The 24284-nt window shown below is 40.0% G+C and overlaps 2 protein-coding genes across 3 annotated transcripts in view; both read left to right on the top strand.

Moving 5' to 3' along the window:
• Positions 1-24284, top strand: part of ddah1 (dimethylarginine dimethylaminohydrolase 1) — a 188655-nt gene that overhangs the window by 115144 nt on the left and 49227 nt on the right. For both annotated transcript variants that reach the window (XM_072914693.1, XM_061975677.2), the window contains 3 exons: positions 9669-9768; positions 13829-13902; positions 19471-19590. In XM_072914693.1, the coding sequence (XP_072770794.1) occupies positions 9669-9768; positions 13829-13902; positions 19471-19590 (294 nt within the window). The remainder of the gene's footprint in view (positions 1-9668; positions 9769-13828; positions 13903-19470; positions 19591-24284) is intronic.
• LOC140679405 (NADH-ubiquinone oxidoreductase chain 1-like) lies at positions 7976-8718 on the top strand. The gene is given in 2 exon segments (XM_072914733.1): positions 7976-8351; positions 8354-8718. Coding segments are annotated over 2 exon segments (741 nt in total).

Raw genomic sequence — 24284 nt, 5'->3', positions numbered from 1 at the left:
CTATCCTTCTTTGTGTGGACATTGTTGATTGTCATGTCATGTTCGGGTGTACTTTGTGGACGCCGTCTTTGCTCCACAGTAAGTCTTTGCTGTCGTCCAGCATTTTTGTGTTTTGTTTTACTCTGCAGCCGGTTCAGTGTTAGTTTCGTTTTGCACAGCCATGCCTAAGCTTCAATGCCTTTTCTTAGCGGCACTCGCCTTTTGTTTATTTTTGGTTTAAACATAAGATACCTTTTTACCTGCACGCTGCCTTCCGCTGTCGTCTGCATATTGTGATCATGACACGATGTGTTTCCGACATCTACAAAGCAATTAGCTACCTGCTGCCACCTACTGATATGGAAGAGTATTACACGGTTACTCTGCCGAGCTCTAGACAGCACCGACACTCAACAACAACACATCATTTACAGATTAATAATTACTTGTGTGCAAACCCAAGTAGGTGAAATTACATAATCTACCACGGCACACCAGACTGTATCTCACGGCACACTAGTGTGCCGCGGCACAGTGGTTGAAAAACACGGGTCTACAGAACATGTGATGGTGGTTCTTTTGGTGAAAATGTTGCATGGATTATATTTTACAGACCGTCTTCAAGCCGCTTTCTGACCGGCTCTGCGGCATGCGCCGTTTTCTGCAGTTTTTAGCGCCTCCGTATATATTCTATAGACAGATAGAACAATACGCTTTGTATTAGAAATGGCAACAGTGCATGTGCATGTGCATGTACAAGACACCCCCCACAACAAGAGGGTAGAGAAAAAGAAGGAATTTATTGACCACAGCGTCAATGGTTCGTAAAACATTTGTTTAGATATCCATCTAATAGCTATGCAGCTAATTCTAGCGAGTGAAACGCTGGATGCGGTCGGATCTTGCAGGATTCACTGTGGCATTCGCTGCACCGACTAACGTAAGGGAGGCATCTGAAGTTGGCTCGTAACCCATTTTTTTAATTGCAACCTAAAGCAAAAATGTAGCCGAGAGTGGGCTTTTATGTCAAAAAGTCCATAGGGTGGGGCACCCACAAACCGAGGTACCACTGTCATTTTTATATACTGTACGTGCATTACCTTCTCTTTGCTTAACGAAAAGTGATAATCTTGTTGGTTCACTTTCCCACACTTTCCTTTTAGACGGCTGCAGTGTGTCCAAGTATAGGAAAAGCTGGCCGTCTTTATGTCCCTAGAGCCTTAATGAAAGGAGTGTGATGTTGCAGTGTTTGGCTGAAACAGCTACTTTACTGAGGCAGACTGCCAGATATCCTTGTGGTCAATGTGGTGTCAGGGTCTCCAGTCTTGCTACTGTCAAGTGTCAACTGTGCATGGCTTCACATTGACCTACTTCTCAACATTTATGTAATGCTGTAAAGCTGGTGGGGGTGTGCGAGTACTGGGGGTTAGGGTGTCATGACTTGGTTAACCACAGGTATGTTCCTACATACACCAAGGATTTGTTTGGATTAGGCAAGGGACAGACCGTGGAGGGTCTGTTTTCTTTAGAATGCAACAGAACCAATGGTTGGCATTTGAGACCCAAGTTCCTGTGATGGGGTTGTTCTTCCAGTGTCTCATAGTGTTGTCTCTAGAACACAATGCAGATTCCCAGATGCATGTAGTACAGTACTTGGTAAGAAAACATCCCACTTTCACTTGAATTCCTGTTTATGTAAAGAGTAACCTCGTATGTGAGACATCCACACATTGCCATTGCGTGGGACTGAGTTGCGTGTTGGAAGGGGGAGGATGACTCTCAGGAATGCTATTGTTTTGGCTCCATTCCCATCCTTTAATGTACCGTGTTCTAGCAGACTGATGGTGCTTTTTAGCAGAATGCGATAGCCACAGGTACCAGGGGCAGGAGAAAGGGGAGAAAGATTCCATAAAAAGCCCCAATAAAAGGCTTTCTCTTTGCTCTGTCTGCCTTGTACTAAACTGGAACTGCAGGAATGTGGCCTGCAAACCAACTGGGCTGAACAGCATTCAGCCCCCCAATGCATTTTAAAAAGGCCTGAAATGGCGTATTCATTCAAAGCGGAGTGCAGCCTAAACTCGTGTTGCCTGGCCAAGAACTCAGGAGAAAAGACGGAGAAGGGACGGTTTTAAGGAGAGGAGAATGTGGTGCCTGCAAAGTGAGTTGGCACCCAGGCAGGGTGGGGTATTGAGTGTCTCTCACATGGAGAGATAATGGGCCTTTTGGCGTTGGGCGCCAGTGGGGACATTTTTCACCCTGCCACTCGGGTTGCGAAAACAAAGGGATTGTGGTCGACACAAAAAGTGAGGGAATAAACAAGAAGAGGTAGAGAATGGGGGATTGATGTGAAAAATAAGATTATGCGAATGAGGGATGTGTCGTTCGATCGGTCACAGAACCGTATCTGTGGATTTTTGTGCAAGTGCCGATAACAAATGCCGATCCCCTCTCGCTGATACTGTATTTGATTTTAGTACCCCATCTGACAAGTGGCAGCAGCTAATTATGTGTCTCCATACACAGTTTGGAGCTGATCCCCTAAACCGGGGGTCGGCAACCCGCGGCTCGAAAGCCGCATGCGGCTCTTTAGCGCCGGCCTCGTGGCTCTCTGGAGCTTTTTCAAATATGTATGAAAATGGAAAAAGATGAGGAAAACATTTTTTTTTGTTTTAATATGGTTTCTGTAGGAGGACAAACATAACACAAACCTCCCTTATTGATAGAAATCACTATGTTTATATTAAACATTAGAGATGTCCGATAAATGCGTTAAAATGTAATATCGGAAATTATCGGTATCAGTTTTTTTATTATCGGTATCGGGTTTTTTATTTATTTTTTTATTTTTATTAAATCAACATAAAAAACACAAGATACACTTACAATTAGTGCACCAACCCAAAAAACCTCCCTCCCCCATTTACTACACTCATTCACACTCATTCACACAAAAGGGTTGTCTCTTTCTGTTATTAATATTCTGGTTCCTACACTATATATCAATATATATCAATACAGTCTGCAAGGGATACAGTCCGTAAGCACACATGATTGTGCGTGCTGCTGGTCCACTAATAGTACTAACCTTTAACAGTTAATTTGACTAATTTTCATTAATTACTAGTTTCAGTGTAACTGTTTTTATATTGTTTTACTTTCTTTTTTATTCAAGAAAATGTTTTTAATTTATTTATCTTATTTTAATTTATAAATTTTTTTTAAAAGTACCTTATCTTCACCATACCTGGTTGTCCAAATTAGGCATAATAATGTGTTAATTCCACGACTGTATATATCGGTTGATATCGGTATCGGTAATTAAATATTTGGACAATCTCGGAATATCGGATATCGGCAAAAAGCCATTATCGGACATCTCTATTAAACATGCTTCAGTGATTAGAGACTATTTGGCGAGCATCGTTTTGTTCTACTAATTTTGGCGGTCTTTGAACTCACCGTAGTTTGTTGATATTTAGAACTTTTTCCCGACTTTCTAAGACATGTTTTATGCCACTCCTTTTTTGTCTCATTTTGTCCCCCAAACGTTTTATGTTGTGTGTGAAGGCACAAAGGTGGGCTTTGTTGATATTATTGACTTGTGTGAAGGGCTAATCAGGCATATTTTGTCACTGCATGACTGCAAGCTAATCGATGCTAACATGCTATTTAGGCTAGCTGTATGTGCATATTGCATCATTATGCCTAGTTTGTAGCTATATTTGAGCTCATTTTATTTCCTTTAAATCCTCTTAATTTGATTTATACGTGCATGTCTCATTATCTGTATGTAATTTTGACTGCATTTCTGATTTTTCTTGTTTGTGTGCCATAATGTTCCAGACCACAGCAAACGTTACCCAGCTTGCAAAGATTTTAATAAACCCATTAAAAGAAGACAGCCTGCCGTTTCCTTTAACTTGGACACACACATCTATACCTTTGGCATTTCTAAGCCAGTAATTTCCAGGAGTTATCTCACCCTCTAAGAAACGTCCATTTTACTAATGATTTTGAATGTTGTAAAAATGTGCAGAATAAATATTACGTTTCAACATTTCTGTCAACAAAGATTTGCATCAGCCTGCGACACATAGTCATTTTGATAGTAGTCTAATATAGCTACTATAGACCCTTACATCATGTGTTGCCTTCATTATAACACTTACATAAGGCTTTTAATTTTTTGTGGCTCCAGGCAGATTTTTTTTTTTGTATTTTCGGTCCAATATGGCTCTTTCAACATTTTGGGTTGCTGACCCCTGCCCTAAGCTAATGATCATCACTTCTATTGCGGAAAATAAACTGTATATCGTTGTAGAAGTTGCTTCCTAGCAGTTCCACTGTTAGATACGGCACAGGAGCCAAGCATGCAGTTTTTAGCAAGGTTTTAATGTACCGGTACGTAGAATTTTCTCAAAGTTTCTCCAGCAGGACGTGACTTTTCAGTCACCTCCGTAACCTCTCTCTCCTCCTGTTCCCGGCCGCTTACTTTTAAAGACAACAGATGATTAGATTAACTCGTACCACCTGGGAAATCTAATCACCTGTCAGCTGTGTCTCGCCGTCGGCACTTGCCCCGCCCCTACCTGATGGTGTTCTGCCCTCAACACCATAGACAGAGGCGGTGACCTTTGCTCCTGCAGGCAGCGCTGGCCACACCTCCCTCCACAATCGTAGTATCTGTACTATCATTATCAAGTACCATTTTCACTGGAGGACAAGTCTAAACAAGCAGACCTGCTAATAGCTAAGCTAACTGCTGAAGCTAGCTTGAAACAACACTAAGACTAAGTGCTTGGTAAACTTTAAGGAGTGTCGATTAAAAGTAACCTGATATTAACAGGAAATTAACAAGTCAATTAATAATAATGTTGAGAGAGGATAACAACAACTATAGGTGTGTCAGCATTGTCACAGTCAGTACACAAAATGTAAGAAGAGGGCGGATTGATCCATAAATTGGTTGTGGCGAATGCTAGGGACAAAGCCGATATTTTTATTTTCTCAAAACCATTTTGTTTTATTGTTTTTGTTCATGTTTACACATGGGAGGACTTTAAGGGCAAAAAACAAATTATTTAAATTAGAGATGTCCGATATTCTGATATTGTCCAACTCTTAATTATAGATTCTGATATCAACCTATACCGATATATACAGTCGTGGAATTAACGCATTATCATGCCTAATTTTGTTGTGATGCCCCGCTGGATGCATTAAACAATATAACTTTACCATGAATTGATTAACGTGGACCCCGAATTAAACAAGTTGAAAAACTTATTTGGGTGTTACCATATAATGGTCAATTGTACGAAATATGTACTGTACTGTGCAATCTACTAATACAGGATTCTATCAATCAATCAAAAATAAGGTTTTCCAAAATAAGAGAACAACTTCAACTCCAGTTATGGAAAAAAGTGCCAACATGGCACTGCCATATTTATTATTGAAGTCACAAAGTGCTTTTTTTTTTTTTAAACATGCCTCAAAACAGCAGCTTGGAATTTGGGACATGCTCTCCCTGAGATAATCCTAATACCCACTACAACTATGGGAAATACTATACTTTGACTTTCACAAAGTTCATTATTTTTATTTTTTTTAAAACATTCCTCAAAACCACAGCTACAAAAACAATGAAGGCACACAGCTTCAGTCCAGAGTATACTAGAGCAGACTTGCCAACCTTGAGACCTCCGAATTAGGGAGATGGGGTGGGGCGGGGTTTGGTGGTGTATATTGTAGCGTCCCGGAAGAGTTAGTGCTGCAAGGGGTTCTGGGTATTTGTTCTGTTGTGTTTATGTTGTGTTACGGTGCGGATGTTTTCCTGAAATGTGTTTGTCATTGTTGTTTGGTGTGGGTTCACAGTGTGGCGCATATTTGTAACAGTGTTAAAGTTGTTTATACGGCCACCCTCAGTGTGACCTGTATGGCTGTTGATCAAGTATGCTTTGCATTCACTTATGTGTGTGTAAAAGCCGCATATGTGACTGGGCCCGGCACGCTGTTTGTATGGAGAAAAAGCGGACGTGACGACAGGTTGTAGAGGACGCTAAAGGCAGTGCCTTTAAGGCACGCCCCCAATAATGTTGTCTGGGTGGAAATCGGGAGAAATCCAGGAGATTGGTTGCCCCGGGAGATTTTTGGGAGGGGCATTGAAATTTGGGAGTCTCCCGGGAAAATCGGGAGGTTGAAACCGATACCGATAATTTCCGATATTACATTTTAAAGCATTTATCGGCCGATAATATCGGCAGGCCGATATTATCGGACATCTCTAATTGAAATTAATAGTATTTTTTACTTTTGTTAGCAGCTGAGATAGGCTCCAGCACCCCCTGCAACCCCGAAAGGGACAAGCGGTAGGAAATGGATGGATGGATAGTTATTCGGTACTGTATTGCCTTTGTTTTGCTCAAACAATTGTATGTAATAAAGGGGAACTATGAAATTGTGTAAATATTGTGTTGATATTGTTAACTCACCATGAATAATTTGAAACATTTCCAGTTAAAAAGGCAATAATCAAGCATCATTTGCAAAATTTAGCAGTATACTCTATTTACGTGTAGCCTTTTTGCAGGAAATGTTGTGACTATCCTTGTCATTATGCAGTACTTAGTTATTTTTGTCCTGATAGAAGCAATTAATACTCCCCTGGACTATGGTCAAGTTAGTAGGTCTCAATTTGAATTGCCATGTTCTTAGCTTGGTTACAGCTGCCCTTCACTGACTTATGATTTCTTTTGTTTTGTAACTTTACAGAACAACATATGGCAAACAGACATGGCTCAAAGGTGCTATCACCCGTTGAGCCCAATCCTAGTTTCTGCTACAAAATATTGATGGCAGCCAATTTCATATGAAGAATTTTCACTCCTGGGATTGGTGTGTGCCAAGTTGTGAATAACTAGTGCAAAATCCTGCAACTCCATTGGTAATTGGAAAAAAGTGTTCTCTCACGTTCACATTTAAGGTTATCGTTGGCACCCTGATGTGAAGTTTACCTGCTGGCACTACCTTAAGATACACCTTTGCTGTCAATTTGTTCCAGTTCATCAATATTTTAAGTCATGATGCATAGCATATTTTCTGGTTTACTTCTGTCACTACCAAACTGTATTTACTGTACTTTAAATCCGCTATTTTTGTCCATGTTCTGGGTCTGTTAGTTGAATGTTTTTGACTCCATGCACACAACAGATACCGTCGATCTGATACAATTCTGCTCTCTGCGTATAGGGGTCCTCAAACTTTCACATGGGGGTAAGCTAAACATCCTTTGTGTCTTATCAATTCCAGTGATGTCAGAGGAAATGCCTGGCAGCTTAGGTAAAGTAACCCTCACTGCTGTCTGTCAGATTTGTTTTTCGTGCAATAGAAAAGGATTCCAATAGATTTAAAAGCCTGGCGCCACATAATACTCAACAAAGATGCATTCTCTGTATAAGAATTTGAGATGGGTACCTTTCACATTGGAACTGACACTGGTAGTCAACGGTACCAATTTCTGGTACTTTTGTGTTTGTTAACAAGTGTTGATTGTTTGATAATGCAATCAATTTTTTATGCAACATTTAGAAATGAGCTGATTAACTTTGCAGTCCGGTTGCTATATCTTGTTTTCTTATTAGATTCCAAAATCTAGTGTATCAGGAAGTCATTTTTGCCATTAAGCTGAAGGTCTAGTCTTATGTTGCACCCTACAAAGTATTTATACTGTAAATATTGTACTTACTACACACTCAGGCATTTTAGTTGTAGTTTTCATTACCAAATTTGAAGGTGTCAAAATCGCTAATGCTAATTGATAGCATGTATATGATGGCAAAGCCAATTTAATGTCAAGCTAAAACATTTTGTAAACGTTGAGCCTTAATTTACGTTTGAGCATTTTCTATCAGGCATTCTTGCTTTGTTGGCATTGAATAGTTTGGCTGAGTCCGCTCTGAGGGCTGCTTGAGTTATTGTTTCCTGGCCATATATGATGGATTATATCACCATTATCAGTTTAACCTATCATTTTTGCTACATAATCCCTGTCCTTCTAGCCGTGGCATTTTTAACCTTAATTGAGCGTAAGGTTTTAGGTTACATACGACTCCGTAAAGGACCCAACCTAGTAGGCCCTTACGGACTCCTCCAACCACTTGCTGACGGTCTTAAACTCTTCATTAAGGAACCAATTCGGCCTTCATCCGCATCTTCAACCCTTTTTATTCTCACCCCTATCCTAGCTCTCACTCTGGCCCTAACCTTATGAGCCCCTATACCCATGCCCTACCCCGTACTAGATATCGACCTCACCATCATATTAATCCTAGCCATCTCTAGCCTTGTGGTATACTCAATCTTAGGGTCCGGATCGGGGCCTTACGAGCCGTAGCCCAAACGGTATCATATGAGGTTAGCTTGGGTTTAATCTTACTTACCTCCGTTATTCTCACCGGTGGCTTTACCTTGCAAATATTCAACACAACTCAGGAGGCCATTTGACTAATGTTACCAACCTGACCTCTCGCTGCAATATGATATGTATCAACCCTTGCCGAAACCAACCGGACTCCTTTTGATCTTACAGAAGGTGAATCGGAATTAGTTTCAGGATTTAATGTTGAATATGCAGGCGGACCCTTCGCGTTATTTTTTCTAGCAGTGTGTCTGAGCCGGTGTTTAGTCTGCGACCTGACGGCACGAACAACAAAGGTATCGAAATGTGGCAGCGTTTGATTTTACATGAATCAATACATAGTAGTACTGACAGAATTTGGTTGGTGCGGATAAAAGTATTCGGTACCCATGTCTAACAATAACTGAAATGAAAACATGGAGAGAATGACTTGTTATGACTTTGTGAGTCACTCGTCTATAAAAATAATCAATTTGTGATGTTGCACCTTAACACTTATGTAATTTTGAAAGTGCATGGCAGTCTACCTGTGTGACCTCATGGTGTGGCCTTCCATAAATAAGTGGAAGCAGAAACATTATGTTGGCCAAGAAGCACAATGAGCGGACTGAGGTCATAATGAGATAGGGCTTGTGGAAACACTGATGCTCACACTAACATGCCTTGGAAAATACTCCTGTAGGACCCCCAAAATCAAGACAGTAAAAATCACACTGGGCGGTCATGCTGAGGACCAGTCATGGATCGGCCAAACAAAGACCTGCTCTCTCTTCAAGGTCTGAGTTCATGTAGAGGACATGTAGCTTAAGAGTTTTCTCCTTTTCCGCTCATTTCATAATGTTTTAATTTCCAGCTAGTCATGTTTTTCCTACAAATACAAAAAAGAATGGAAGATAGATGACCCCAAACGTGAGGACAGGATAAGGCATTTTTAAAGCTGTTGCTCTGGAATCAATGCTTGATAAACCTTACAGCATGCAGCGTGTCTATTCCCATTTAATGACATCATTTCGTGGATCATTAAAATGATATCATCTCAACTTGTATGAGAAAAACGGTTTGTTTCATTGCGCTTAGTCTCATAGGAACCGGCGTGCTCCTAAGTAATTTAATGAGATCGTCAGAATGATTTTCTTCATCCTGTTTAGAAATTACTGATTAGATCTCAACTACACAACACGCATCCAAAAGATAGGAAAGGTTTGCACTTAAAATGACTCTTCCAGATACCATCAGCTGATTTACATACATTTGTGTTTGTGTCCTTCAGACAGAGGCAATGAAAGCTGCTCTGAAGGAGCTCAATCTGAACGTTGTGGAAATGACTGATGAGAGTGCCACACTGGATGGAGGAGATGTCCTTTTCACAGGTAAATGACATATCCTCAATCTGATACCATCACACTATTCTTCAGATCTCTCATGCCATTATATTGACACTATGTGTGTCCCAATCATGGGATCAAATCGAAGCGATTGTTGCCTTTTTCGACTGATCGACGATCGGCTGATGAGCTGCGAGCCCAGCCCATCTTTACCACAGCTTTGTCCCAGTGTTTACATGGCTAAAGATTGTACTAAGGTGAAATAAGGCAATTTCATTTCCATATTCCTTGTAACACACATGCAGGAGTTGCATGAATTCCAGAAGGTTGCGTGTCTTGCCAAAACATCGGCTCTAATTTGAGAACAAGCTACAATGAATGTGCCGTCGATCCACAGTGTGAAACCGCTTCTAAAATACTAATCCTTACCACCATGGCAGAAAATAAACCAAGTTTCTTCCAAGTTACATTATCCCTGGAGGACTAGAAAAAAAGGAATGGCCAAGCATGCTACACACACACACACACCCACACACACACACACACACACACACACACACACACACACACACACCAAGTAGGACGACACAAGAAGCTACCCGCTAAAGCTTCAATGTAAAGTATGGGTTGTCAATCAAGATGTCGATATTATCGATACCTGATCAGTATATAAATTATACTAAAGTGATTCCAATCTATATTTTTCATTTTCTTGTTCTTATTATTAAACATTCATTATTTCGGTGTTTTTTTTGTTATTGTTTACAAACCCACAGAGTAAGTCTCTAGATACAGGATGGCTTTAAGGGCAAAATCCAAATGATTTAAAAGGGAGACAATAGTAGTTTTTGTTTGTATTTAGTTGTTGTGCACTAGCTACTTTATTTTACTAAATAAATTGTATGTACCGCATTTTTCGGAGTATAAGTCGCACCGGAGTATAAGTCGCACCGGCCGAAAATGCATAATAAAGAAGGAAAAAAACATATATAAGTCGCACTGGAGTATAAGTCGCATTTTTTGGGGAATTTTATTTGATAAAACCCAACACCAAGAATAGACATTTGAAAGGCAATTTAAAATAAATAAAGAATAGTGAACAACAGGCTGAATAAGTGTACATTATATGAGGCATAAATAACCAACTGAGAACGTGCCTGGTATGTTAACGTAACATATTATGGTAAGAGTCATTCAAATAACTATAACATATAGAACATGCTATACGTTTACCAAACAATCTGTCACTCCTTATCGCTAAATCCCATGAAATCTTATACGTCGAGTCTCTTACGTGGATGAGCTACATAATATTATTTGATATTTTACAGTAATGGGTTAATAATTTCACACATGAGTAGAAGCCGCACCGCCGGCCAAACTATGAAAAAAACTGCGACTAATAGTCCAAAAAATACGGTAGCAATAAATACAGGATCACAATTTTAGTACCGTATTTTCCGCACTATAAGGCGCACCTAAAAACCTCAAATTTTCTCAAAAGCTGACAGTGCGCCTTATAATGCGGTGCGCCTTATATATGGACCAATATTGAGCCACAACAGGTCTCGCAACTACGGGATGCATAACGTAACCCCAGCCTCTACTGTAGCGTCTATTCTATGTGCCTTATAATGCGGTGCGCCTTATATATGGACCAATATTGAGCCACAACAGGTCTCGCAACTACGGGATGCATAACGTAACCCCAGCCTCTACTCTAGCGTCTATTCTATGCGCCTTATAATGCGGTCCGCCTTATAATGCGGTGCGCCTTATATATGGACCAATATTGAGCCACGACAGGTCTCGCAACTACGGGATACATAACGTAACCCCAGCCTCTACTGTAGCGTCTATTCTATGCGCCTTATAATGCGGTGCGCCTTATAATGTGGTGCGCCTTATATATGGACCAATATTGAGCCACAACAGGTCTCGCAACTACGGGATGCATAACGTAACCCCAGCCTCTACTGTAGCGTCTATTCTATGTGCCTTATAATGCGGTGCGCTTTATATATGGACCAATATTGAGCCACAACAGGTCTCGCAACTACGGGATGCATTACGTAACCCCAGCCTCTACTGTAGCGTCTATTCTATGCGCCTTATAATGCGGTGCGCCTTATAATGCGGTGCGCCTTATATATGGACCAATATTGAGCCACAACAGGTCTCACAACTACGGGATGCATAACGTAACCCAAGCCTCTACTGTAGCGTCTATTCTATGCGCCTTATAATGCGGTGCGCCTTATATATGGACCAATATTGAGCCACAACAGGTCTCACAACTACGGGATGCATAACGTAACCCAAGCCTCTACTGTAGCGTCTATTCTATGCGCCTTATAATGCGGTGCGCCTTATAATGCGGTGCGCCTTATATATGGACCAATATTGAGCCACGACAGGTCTCGCAACTACGGGATGCATAACGTAACCCGAGCCTCTACTGTAGCGTCTATTCTATGCACCTTATAATGCGGTGCGCCTTATAATGCGGTGCGCCTTATATATGGACCAATATTGAGCCACAACAGGTCTCGCAACTACGGGATGCATAACGTAACCCCAGCCTCTACTGTAGCGTCTATTCTATGCTCCTTATAATGCGGTGCGCCTTATATATGAACAGCGTTTTAAAATAGGCCATTCATTGAAGGTGCGCCTTATAATCCGGTGCGCCTTATAGTGCGGAAAATACGGTACATTTTGTAATTTACAACAACACTAGCAAATTCTAAATTCTAAAAAAAAAGAACCCTATATAAAAATGTATTTTTAATGTATGTTACTTGCTATAAACATTTTCAGTTGTATAATTTATTGTCAAAGTATCGGATCGGGACCAGAAATCGGATTGGAATCGGAGGCCAAAAATGTTGACACCATTACATTTCACCTTTAATAGGAATTCGATGGATTTTATGTTGGTGACACAACCACAGTTTTTTCTGAGAATCAGAAAAAGTATTTTCATACTTATCCGTGTTCACAAACAAATGTTAAGCACAAAATTAGGGATGTCTGGTACAATCGGACGGCCGTTATTATCAACCGATAAAAACCGATATTCTTTTTTTCTGCTGATAAGGGCATCATTATCAAACTTCAACATGCTGGGGAGCTCTGCATCATTTGTCAGCGGTCCGATATTATTATTATTTTATAACCAATGCATACTGCTGAATGTGATGTGATTATGAATGACCTGTAGCTTTGCACATGACTCAGTTCCTTCCAGCCAATTCAATTACCTATAGCATACCATTGCGTGTTTAAAGGGAAGAGTTTGTGTTTAGAATTTTCCAAAAAACATTCCACAGTGTGACCTCGGTGACCCTGTGCCTCCGCACACCGAGTTGAATTTCGTCTGAACATAATCTGTTGTAAAAGCATTGCCTAGCATACTGCATGATCAAATCAAATAAACGGGAATTGGACTCGTACCAAAAGGGCCTTTTACTTCTCCGGCGTCATTTAAGAAGACTGGGAATCAAGAGTCTTTTTGTACATTAAATTCAGTGGTTAAAATGTGGGTTAATGTCTTTACCACTACGAAGCCCACTTGGGAAATCGCATAATTAATTGGGTTTCTAGACAACAGGGCTGTGCTTTCGTTTCTAGGTTTCACACAGGGAGGCTTTAAAATATATGTTTTTTTACTGGCATGGACCAGTAAATGGTACATTTTGTAAAGCCTCAGCTGTTACATTGGGAGCCGGTCCCTGGGCTCAATGGTGCATGCCATGTATTCAGAGTTCTCCTTTTGTGTGCTGCCATGTTGGCCACCGTTGGACGTGGCAACTGCAGTGATTAGCTAATTGAGTTTTTTTAGGGATCATTGTTTTACTTGGAAGATGTATTTTATGCAACTTATAAGAAATCATAGAGACACAGGCTATTACATTATGATTGAGTTGAGTTCAGGGCTGTCAAGTTCTTCCAAACCAAACTCAACAAACCATTCCTTTGTAGACCTTGCTACAACTGTGCACTACTGGTCTAAGCCATTCCTTATAATAAACTGGTTCAAGAATTTATTGGCATTATTGAAATGTTTTTCTTTAGCATTACTGATAATTGTTTCAACCTGCAGGCCGAGAGTTCTTTGTAGGCCTTTCCAAACGGACCAATCAAAGAGGAGCAGAGATCCTCGCTGATGCCTTTAAGGTGAGATGATTCATCATTAAAGCAAAGATATTCTGATGACCCGGGTGACCAAGGATCAGAAGTTAAGAGAACAGTCATCCACAATCTGTAACACAACACTGATATATTGCCCTAAACCTATTTTAAAGTCCATGGTGAATAATTTAGCACACTCACTCAGAAATGGGGACACATAGATATCAGGAGTTAAGCTCGTCCATGACCATGTGTCAATGCGTTTGTCAGTTTTCTTTTTAATTCACTATCAGGCTGCTGCCCACTTCTCTTAATGAATTCGGTCCAGACAGACAAATATATTGACACAAAGCATATTTTATAGAGCATAGTTATAGTTCTGCATGTGGAAAACAATGGTGAAATAATTAAATGAACATTTAAAATAAATGTTACCTTTATTGACTCTCACACAGACACCACCTTTGTACTTTTCAAATCCTGTCTTGAATTCAATAGTGTTTCTCACCTCAAACTTTCCATTTGATAACAGCGACAGTATACAGGGATGGGCAAACTACGGCCCACAGGCCACATCCGGCCCGTTGGTGCCTTTAATCCGGCCCGCCAAATATTAAAACAGAATTGAGCAAAGATCTGTTTTGAGAATTGCCACAACAACCCTAGCACCTCCAAAACCCTCAACTCTAAACTCCAAACATCCCAGAACAAGCTAGTCAGATTACTTCTCGACCTCCACCCCAGATCCCACCTCACTCCTACCCACTTCTCCAAAGTGAGCTGGCTCAGGGTGGAGGACAGAGCAAAACAACTTGCACTGAGCCTAGTCTATAAAATCCGCTACACCTCCCTGATACCGAAGTACATGTCAAACTACTTCCTTAACATATAATGATATAATGACCACCATAACCACAACACCAGGGGGAGCTCCACTAACCACGTTAAACCCAGATTCCGATCTAACAAAGGTCTTAACTCATTCTCTTTCTATGCCACATCAATGTGGAATGCACTCCCAACAGGTATAAAAGAAAGGGCATCTCTATCCTCCTTCAAAACCGCAATAAAAGTACACCTCCAGGCAACTTCAACCCTAAACTAACACCCTCCCTGGATTGTTAATAATCAAATGTAAACAATCAAATGTAGATACTTTTCTTATGCCTTCTGATCTCTCTCTCTCTCTCTCTATGTCCACTACTTGCTGTACATATCCTACCAAGTCAGACCTACACTGTTTCAATATCCATTTCTCTGTTCTCAATTGTTGATGACTGATAATAACAACCAAACCTACACCCCCCCCCCCCCCTCCACACCCCGAATTGTAAATAATGTAAATAATTCAATGTATACACCCTGATGATTATCTTGTGTGATGACTGTATTATGATGATAGTATACATTTGATAGTATATATCTGTATCATGAATCAATTTAAGTGGACCCCGACTTAAACAAGTTGAAAAACTTAATCGGGTGTTACCATTTAGTGGTCAATTGTACGGAATATGTACTTCACTGTGCAACCTACTAATAAAAGTCTCAATCAATCAATCAAAAACACTGATACAAGACTTTGACGCATTGGCAAAAAAAGGTGATCAACAACACTGCTCCCACTAAAAAAGAATGTAAGTTACCCTTAAATACGATTTGTATGTTTATTTGATGTTCTGATATGATATTATTGAAAATAGATGTATTATGATTAAAACAGCCCCTGTTTAAGAACCCTACTGTTAAAGTTAAAGTACCACTGATAGTCACACACACACACACACTAAGTGTGGTGAAATTACCCTCTGCATTTGACCCATCCTCTTGTTCCACCCCCTGGGAGGTGAGGGTAGCATTGAGCAGCAGCGGTGGGCGCGCTCGGGAATCATTTTGGTGATTCAGGGTTAGAATCTCCAAGCAGGGAGGTAACGGGTCCCATTTTTATAGTCTTTGCTATGACTCGGCCGGGGTTTGAACTCACGACCTACCAATCTCAGGGCGGACACTCTAACCCCAAGGCCACTGAGCAGATCCAAAAGATGAATGCTTTGAAATGCATCATATGCTCGCCCGGCCCGTCTGTCAAATTTCCAAAAGCCAATGTGGCCCCTGTGCCAAAAAGTTTGCCCATCACTTGTATAGGAAAATGTTGGTGCAACACAAAGAGAACTTGATAGTGAAATATCGGTTCTCTGGACAGTATGTGTCCTTTAATGAACGACTGAGTAAAGGTTCAGTTCAGTTCAGTTCAGTTCAGTTCAGTTCAGTTCAGTTTCGGTTTCAGTTTATTTCGAACATGCATACGATACAATTTAATGCATCACATATTTCCAGTTGTAACTGGAAACGAGTAGGAAGAAGCTGAGCTTATTTAATCCTACCCCTTTTCATTCCATAGCAATTTTATCCCATGTCCTTGTTCTCTGTAACAGAACAGTGAATAAATAAATAATACATAAAAAATATACCGTAGTAAGTAAACACATATTAAATACATAAATAATATTTATCTTAAAAGAAATAAAAAAATGGGTTCAAAATGTTCGTTAGTTTGAACAGTCTGAATCATATTGTTGCTTTGTCTGATTTCTTTGGTTAATCCGTTCCATAAAGTAATTCCACATACTGATATGCTAAAGGTTTTAAGTGTTGTATGAGCATATTGAATGTTTTAAATGTTTTGAATGTAAAGGTGTAGGTAAAAACATTATTAACAGGATCAAAACCTTTTCAATAAAAACGTACCTTTAATGACGCTCATGAATTGCGCTTTTCACTAAACACAACCATGTTAACATAATAATGTGATATCCTGTCTTTTCTTGCCTCCTCATAGATCCCATAAATATCGAGTCAAAACATCACGAACGGAGCAGAAAAATACGTTATTAATCCTCATGGGCCACGAAAATGACAGCATGATTTGGTCATCCATTTTGTTTCTCTGATTCAATTTTACTTGTCTCTCTCTCTAATTCCATTTCCGCCTCCATTAATCTCTTCCTCAGTCCGGTCTCTCTCGTTTGTTCTCCACCCATTGTGTCTTTCTCCCATCCACGTGCCACTTGCTTTCTTCTTTCAAGTATACCTTTCACCCGACAGTAAGTCATCTTGGATGTGCTTTGGCTGTGACCCTGGATAACCTTGAGAAAGGATGGAGAATACAGTACATACAGTTTTTGACAGGCACTGGTTCAGAGGCCTTTCAAAGGCCCCATTAATCAATTTGTGTAGAGGGGGGATATTTCCTTTAGTCCAATAAATCTATGAAACTGAAGGTAGAGAAAGAAAGAAGACTCTGCTTTCCACACGCTACATATTATGTAACCTCTTGTGCAAGATTTAGAATCATTTTGAAACTATACCTTTAGCATATCTGTATGTGGACTTCAATTATGGAATGGATTAAGCATACAAGTCAAACTAGTACCAACATGACCCTAAACTGTTTGAACTCAAAGTGTTCACAAAAAACAAAGAAAAAGAATACTGATAAACATCTTGAACCTTGTTAAAAAATGAGATAATTTTTTTCATCTCATAATGTGGACCATGAACTACGTAACTATTTATTCAAGAGAACTTTAGTGTTTATTTATGTATTTAATAAAAGTTAAAAAGTTAAAGTACCACTGATCGTCACACACACTAGATGTGGTGAAATGAACCTCTGCATTTGACCCATCCCCTTGTTCCACCCCCTGGGAGGTGAGGGGAGCAGTGAGCAGCAGCGGTGGCCGTGCTCAGGAATCGTTTTGGTGATTTAACCCCCAATTCCAATCTTTGATGCTGAGTGCCAATCAGGGAGGTTATGGGTCCCATTTTTATAGTCTTTGGTATGACTATTACTGTAAATACGTACATATGGGGGGCGGGAGGGGTCGTTGGGGTTGAGGGTGATTTCACCACACCTAGTGTGTGTGTGATTATCAGTTGTACTTTAAATGTAACTTTTTAATAGGACATTGAGCTCTGAATATGTGCGTTCACTGCCATATAGTGTCTACTTTTAAGTCTGTGCAGTAAAAAACGAGTAAAACATTAATACAGTATTTGTTTTCCAATAACAATAACAAATTCATCAAATCACATTAGGTTCAACTTTTATATTACAGCTAGGGATGTCCGATAATGGCTTTTTGCCGATATTCCGATATTGTCCAACTCTTTAATTACCGATACCGATATCAACCGATACCGATATCAACCGATATATGCAGTCGTGGAATTAACACATTATTATGCCTAATTTGGTCAACCAGGTACAGTGAAGATAAGGTACTTTTTTTAAATTAATAAATTAAAAACATTTTCTTGAATAAAAAAGAAAGTAAAACAATATAAAAATATAGAAACTAGTAATTAATGAAAATGAGTAAAATTAACTGTTAAAGGTTAGTACTATTAGTGGACCAGCAGCACGCACAATCATGTGTGCTTACGGACTGTATCCCTTGCAGACTGTATTGATATATATTGATATATAATGTAGGAACCAGAATATTAATAACAGAAAGAAACAACCCTTTTGTGTGAATGAGTGTGAATGAGTGTAAATGGGGGAGGGAGGTTTTTTGGGTTGGTGCACTAATTGTAAGTGTATCTTGTGTTTTTTATGTTGATTTAATAAAAAAAAAAAAAGAATGATACCGATAATAGTGTGAAGTGTGAAGTGAATTACATTTATATAGCGCTTTTTCTCAAGTGACTCAAAGCGCTTTACATAGTGAAACTCAATATCTAAGTTACATTTAAACCAGTGTGGGTGGCACTGGGAGCAGGTGGGTAAAGTGTCTTGCCCAAGGACACAACGGCAGTGACTAGGATGGCGGAAGCGGGGATCGAACCTGGAACCCTCAAGTTGCTGGCACGGTCACTCTACCAACCGAGCTATACCGTAAAGCTATATAACAAAAAAAACGATACCGATAATTTCCGATATTACATTTTAACGCATTTATCGGCCGATATTATCGGACATCTGTAATATAAGCATTATATGAGAATGTTGCACTTGGACTTGTTATTCTTGGAGTGTTTCATTGCAATGATGTGTGCCTTTGCTCAGAGCTCTTTCATGTGCAGTGATGATCATGTTGATGCCGCTTACAAAGAAAATAGGCCATTTCAGACTTTTGCGATTGATATTCCACAAATAACTCTAGCCTCTTAAGTTGTGCGATTATTTATACTTTTCAGGCATATATCCTGTTTTTAAATACGCTGTAGCACACAGAATTATAAGGCATTGTTGGTGATACAGTAAATAGTTCTATCTATAGTTCTACTGGAGGAATTCCATTCAGTTCATGGCAGACTTCACATTAAAGCTCATGTTTGAGTCAGTTTATCTAGATTTCTATTTGAGATGAGACAGTATGCCAAGAGAAAAGTTATCCATCGATCCATTTTCTACCGCTTGTCCCTTTTGGGGTCGCGGGGGGTGCTGGAGCCTATCTCAGCTGCATTAGAGCGGAAGGCGGCGTACACCCTGGACAAGTCGCTACCTCATCGCAGGGCCAACACAGATAGACAGACAACATACACACTCACATTCACACACTAGGGCCAATTATTAATCCAAATTGTTCCTATATGGTTGTCTTACAGGACTATGCTGTGTCTACTGTACCCGTGGTGGAAGGCCTGCACCTGAAGAGCTTCTGCAGCATGGGGGGGCCAGGTCTCATTGTCATCGGCTCCAGTGAACCCGCTCAGAAAGCCCTCAAAGTATGGAATTTGTGTATATATGCGTAATGTGTTTATGGAAATAGCGTCATCCCACGGTGATGATTTTGCCCACTGTCGTCATGGGAACAGTTGAATCATCATCACACTGCGTTTTTCTTATAATGGCACAGCAGATGTTTGCTACTATTTTGTATTCCTTGATACCCTTTTGGCTGAACACCGTTGAAATAATTCAATGGGATTTTTTTCCCCCAGCTCTATGGTCTTCATTCACCTGTCACCGTAATCCTGCATTAATAATTCCCATAACGGCTCATTTATAGGCATTATGCAGCCTGAACTCCTCACAGAGAAAAGGAATATCTGACTTGATAAGTAGGAAGGGAACGGCAGTTTTTCACCCTGACAGATGACATTTTGGCCTATTTGTTTCTCAGACAGGTGACATATTGCAGGGAAAAGGAGGCGAAATCTTGGCTGAGTCTAAGCATGTGGCCATTGGTAGTCATTCGCAAAGCTGAATTAATGTAGCTCTGGTGTGGCTGAGTAGATATTAGGCAATGTACAAACCCCGTTTCCACATGAGTTGGGAAATTGTGTTAGATGTAAATATAAACGGAATACAATGATTTGCAAATCATTTTCAACCCATATTCAGTTGAATTTGCTACAAAGACAACATATTTGATGTTCAAACTGATAAACATTTTTTTTTTTTTTGCAAATAATCATTAACTTTAAAATTTGATGCCAGCAACACGTGACAAAGAAGTTGGGAAAAGTGGCAATAAATACTGATAATGTTGAGGAATATTTGGAACATCCCACAGGTGAACAGGCAAATTGGGAACAGGTGGGTGCTATGATTGGGTATAAAAGTAGATTCCATGAAATGCTCAGTCATTCACAAACAAGGATGGGGCGAGGGTCACCACTTTGTCAACAAATGCGTGAGCAAATTGTTGAACAATTTAAGAAAAACCTTTCTCAACCAGCTATTGCAAGGAATTTAGGGATTTCACCATCTACGGTCCGTAATATCATCAAAGGGTTCAGAGAATCTGGAGAAATCACTGCACGTAAGCAGCTAAGCCCGTGACCTTCGATCTCTCAGGCTGTACTGCATTAGCAAGCGACATCAGTGTGTAAAGGATATCACCACATGGGCTCAGGAACACTTCAGAAACCCACTGTCAGTAACTACAGTTGGTCGCTACATCTGTAAGTGCAAGTTAAAACTCTCCTATGCAAGCCGAAAACCGTTTATCAACAACACCCAGAAACGCCGTCGGCTTCGCTGGGCCTGAGCTCATCTAAGATGGACTGATACAAAGTGGGAAAGTGTTCTGTGGTCTGACGAGTCCATATTTCAAATTGTTTTTGGAAACTGTGGACGTCGTGTCCTCCGGACCAAAGAGGAAAAGAACCATCCGGATTGTTAGAGGCGCAAAGTTGAAAAGCCAGCATGTGTGATGGTATGGGGGTGTATTAGTGCCCAAGACATGTGACTGTGAAGGCGCCATTCATGCTGACAGGTACAGTACATACAGGTTTTGGAGCAAAATATGTTGCCATCCCAGCAACGTTACCATGGACGCCTCTGCTTATTTCAGCAAGACAATGCCAAGCCACGTGTTACATCAATAGTCAAAGAGTGTTGGTACTAGACTGGCCTGCCTGTAGTCCAGACCTGTCTCCCATTGAAAATGTGTGGCACATTATGAAGCCTAAAATACCACAACGGAGACCCCCGGACTGTTGAACAACTTAAGCTGTACATCAAGCAAGAATGGGAAAGAATTCCACCTGAGAAGCTTAAAAAATGTGTCTCCTCAGTTCCCAAACGTTTACGGAGTGTTGTTAAAAAGAAAGGCCATGTAACACAGTGGTGAACATGCCCTTTCCCAACTACTTTGGCACGTGTTGCAGCCATGAAATTGTAAGTTAATTATTATTTGCAAAAAAAAAAAAAAGTTTATGAGTTTGAACATCAAATATCTTGTCTTTGTAGTGCATTTAATTGAATATGGGTTGAAAAGGATTTGCAAATCATTGTATTCCGTTTATATTTACATCTAACACAATTTCCCAACTCATGGAAACGGGGTTTGTAATACGCATTACAGGTATTATATATCTAAATATGTATTGCAGTCATAAATCGCTATGATTATAATCAACGCATTACACCCAAAACTGCTAATGTTGGATGCATGTTTGCGACTCATCCCCAAACGTACAAAAGTCGAACCTTTCAAAAGGTTGTTTTTTCAAATTCTATAATGACCATTTATAACAAGAGTAGAGCACAGACCTCCTTTAGGCTAAACTTAATTGATAACGTTGTGCAGGTATATTCAGCTAAATTGTTTTGGGGGACACATTTCCAGAAAGCTAAGGACCATTTGATGTCGGTCTATTTGTTTAGTCGGAGGTACACGAATGCTCTGTTGTTTTTAACCCTTGTGTAATGTTCATATTGTTGTTACTCAGCCAGCGTTTGTGGGTCGCTGGACCCGTTGCATTTTATGGCTTTTAATGCCTCACAATCAAACACTTTTATGTTAAAATACTGAACAGATGTTTACTTTATCCCAATAAACATCTGTAACAACAATATGAACTTTGCACGGAACATTTCTCTGCCAGTTTCTGGATCCCACAGGGATTCTTCTTTTGTGTTTCTGCACCTGCGGCTCCCACACAAGGTTGCAACATTGTTTGTCAACACTGTCTGCTCTCATTTTCTCGCACATTTGACCCTCTGATGTTCTATGTACCTACACTCTGTCCTCCTCCTGTCTAGGCCTGCTGTGTGTGTGTGTGTGTGTGTGTGTGTGTGTGTGTGTGTGGTACACAGAACATCAATTTCCACACTTCTATTGCCCCGGGTCCAGTGGACCCGGACATCCTATAGGTAATATTAATTTGTAGGGGGGTGTGTGGTGTGTGTTCATTAAATATGTATTCTGATATATGTTCTTCACAGAAAGTCTCAGTTTAAAAAATTTATTAATTGTATCATTTTCCTTTAATGAAAAATAAAAATGGGTCCCTCAGACCTGCAAAAAAGCTAGTCAAAGATCATCTCTATGACAGCACTCTTGTGGTTTTAAGAATCTGCTGCAAAATGTGAGTCTCTCACAAGGTTTTTGGACTGAACTTGGGGGGCCTAAATTAGAACCTTGATGAACACTACTAATACTACTCACTGCATTAGTCGGCTATGATAGGCTCCAGCTCCACAGGATTTTGAACAGAATAAGCATGGATTGAGGTATCGGAGCTTGTTTGTTCATCTGTTCATAGGCTCCTGGTACTACAAAGTTTAGTGGAAAATAGTGAAGTGTACTGTAGAATGATCCTGCTGGAGCATGATACTGAACCCAAGTGCTGTGACATCAGTGTATGAATATCCTGGTACCATCCTTTCATGGCAACATATTCTATTAACCATTGTGTGACTTGAGGTGACAGTGTAACGGCGCTTTTTGTACTTTAAAAGCCCACGTGAAGCACATTTATTTTGTTTTGTTTGCATAATAATACTAATGGTGCTGTACACCTTGCTAGTGTTATTCTTACTTGGACACCTGCAAGTACATGTTTGCACCGTTATTCTGATTAATCTTACACCACAGTTGTGTCCTATTGTGAGATCACCCCCTACTGATTAGGGAACCCAAAGGGAACATGCACTTTTTGAGGGAAATGTTGCATATCATCCACAATCTTTATGTAAGACAAGAACACACAAGGCTTTCCCTTTTATGTGTGTTCTTCATAGTGAAAAACTGATATAGACTGACCATACGTCCTCTTTTCCCTGGACATGTCCTCTTTTGCGGGGCTGTCCGGGCTGTCCGGGCGGAGTTTCTTAAATGCCTCAAATGTCTGGCATTTTGGGTTAGGGTTGCTTGTATTTTCAATGTACGTTCAGGGTTAAGAAGGGGTTAAAAACAAAACAAATTGTGAAAGTGTGCACACACAGCAGCATTGGTGAGGGATGGGCAGAGACAGAGAGAGCGAGAGAGTTATGATAAACGCGCATGCGTCGCCAGGCTCTGCTTTTTATCCATATATTTATCAGATTAAATTTTTTATTGTCTATAGCAGGGGTGTCAAAAGTGTGCCCCGGAGGCCATTTGCGGCCAAAGCTAATGTTTTACAGGCCCACGGCACATTCTAAAAATACTATTAAAATAAACAAAAACATAACAAAAGTGAAATAAAAAAGCTTAAAGGTGAAATGTAATTTAGAAAAACGTGCAATGTTGACTAATAAAACAAAGCTGTTTTTTTTTCTTTCAAACTGTCATTGCTCAAAACATAATATTGAATCAAAATCAATGTTATTATGAATTATTGACCCATCCAACGTTCCGATTACTTCACATCAAATATTCCACTTTGAAAAATATTTTCGGTGGAAGATTTTGCATATTTTGTGTGTTTGCCATTAAAAACATAGTTTTGTTTGACAAAAAAAGGGCGGAAAACGAACAAACAAAAAAACAACATAAACAAAACTAAAACATTTTGAAATGAGGAATAGATGTGAAGTTGATGTAGACTCCAGAGATTTAGGCGTTAAATATAAAATGTATGTATGCCCTGGCACACCATTATCATCATTTCATGACCGAAGCAAAACACTTTTTACACTTTCATACTGAAATAAATACACCTACAACTTATTAAATAAAAACATAGGAAAAACTACCAGCAGCGGT

This window comes from Nerophis lumbriciformis, linkage group LG14 (assembly GCF_033978685.3).
Source record: "Nerophis lumbriciformis linkage group LG14, RoL_Nlum_v2.1, whole genome shotgun sequence".
Taxonomy (NCBI): Eukaryota; Metazoa; Chordata; class Actinopteri; order Syngnathiformes; family Syngnathidae; genus Nerophis; species Nerophis lumbriciformis.
The sequence above is the reverse complement of the archived record's forward strand: the minus strand, read 5'-3'. Positions and strand labels throughout refer to the sequence as shown.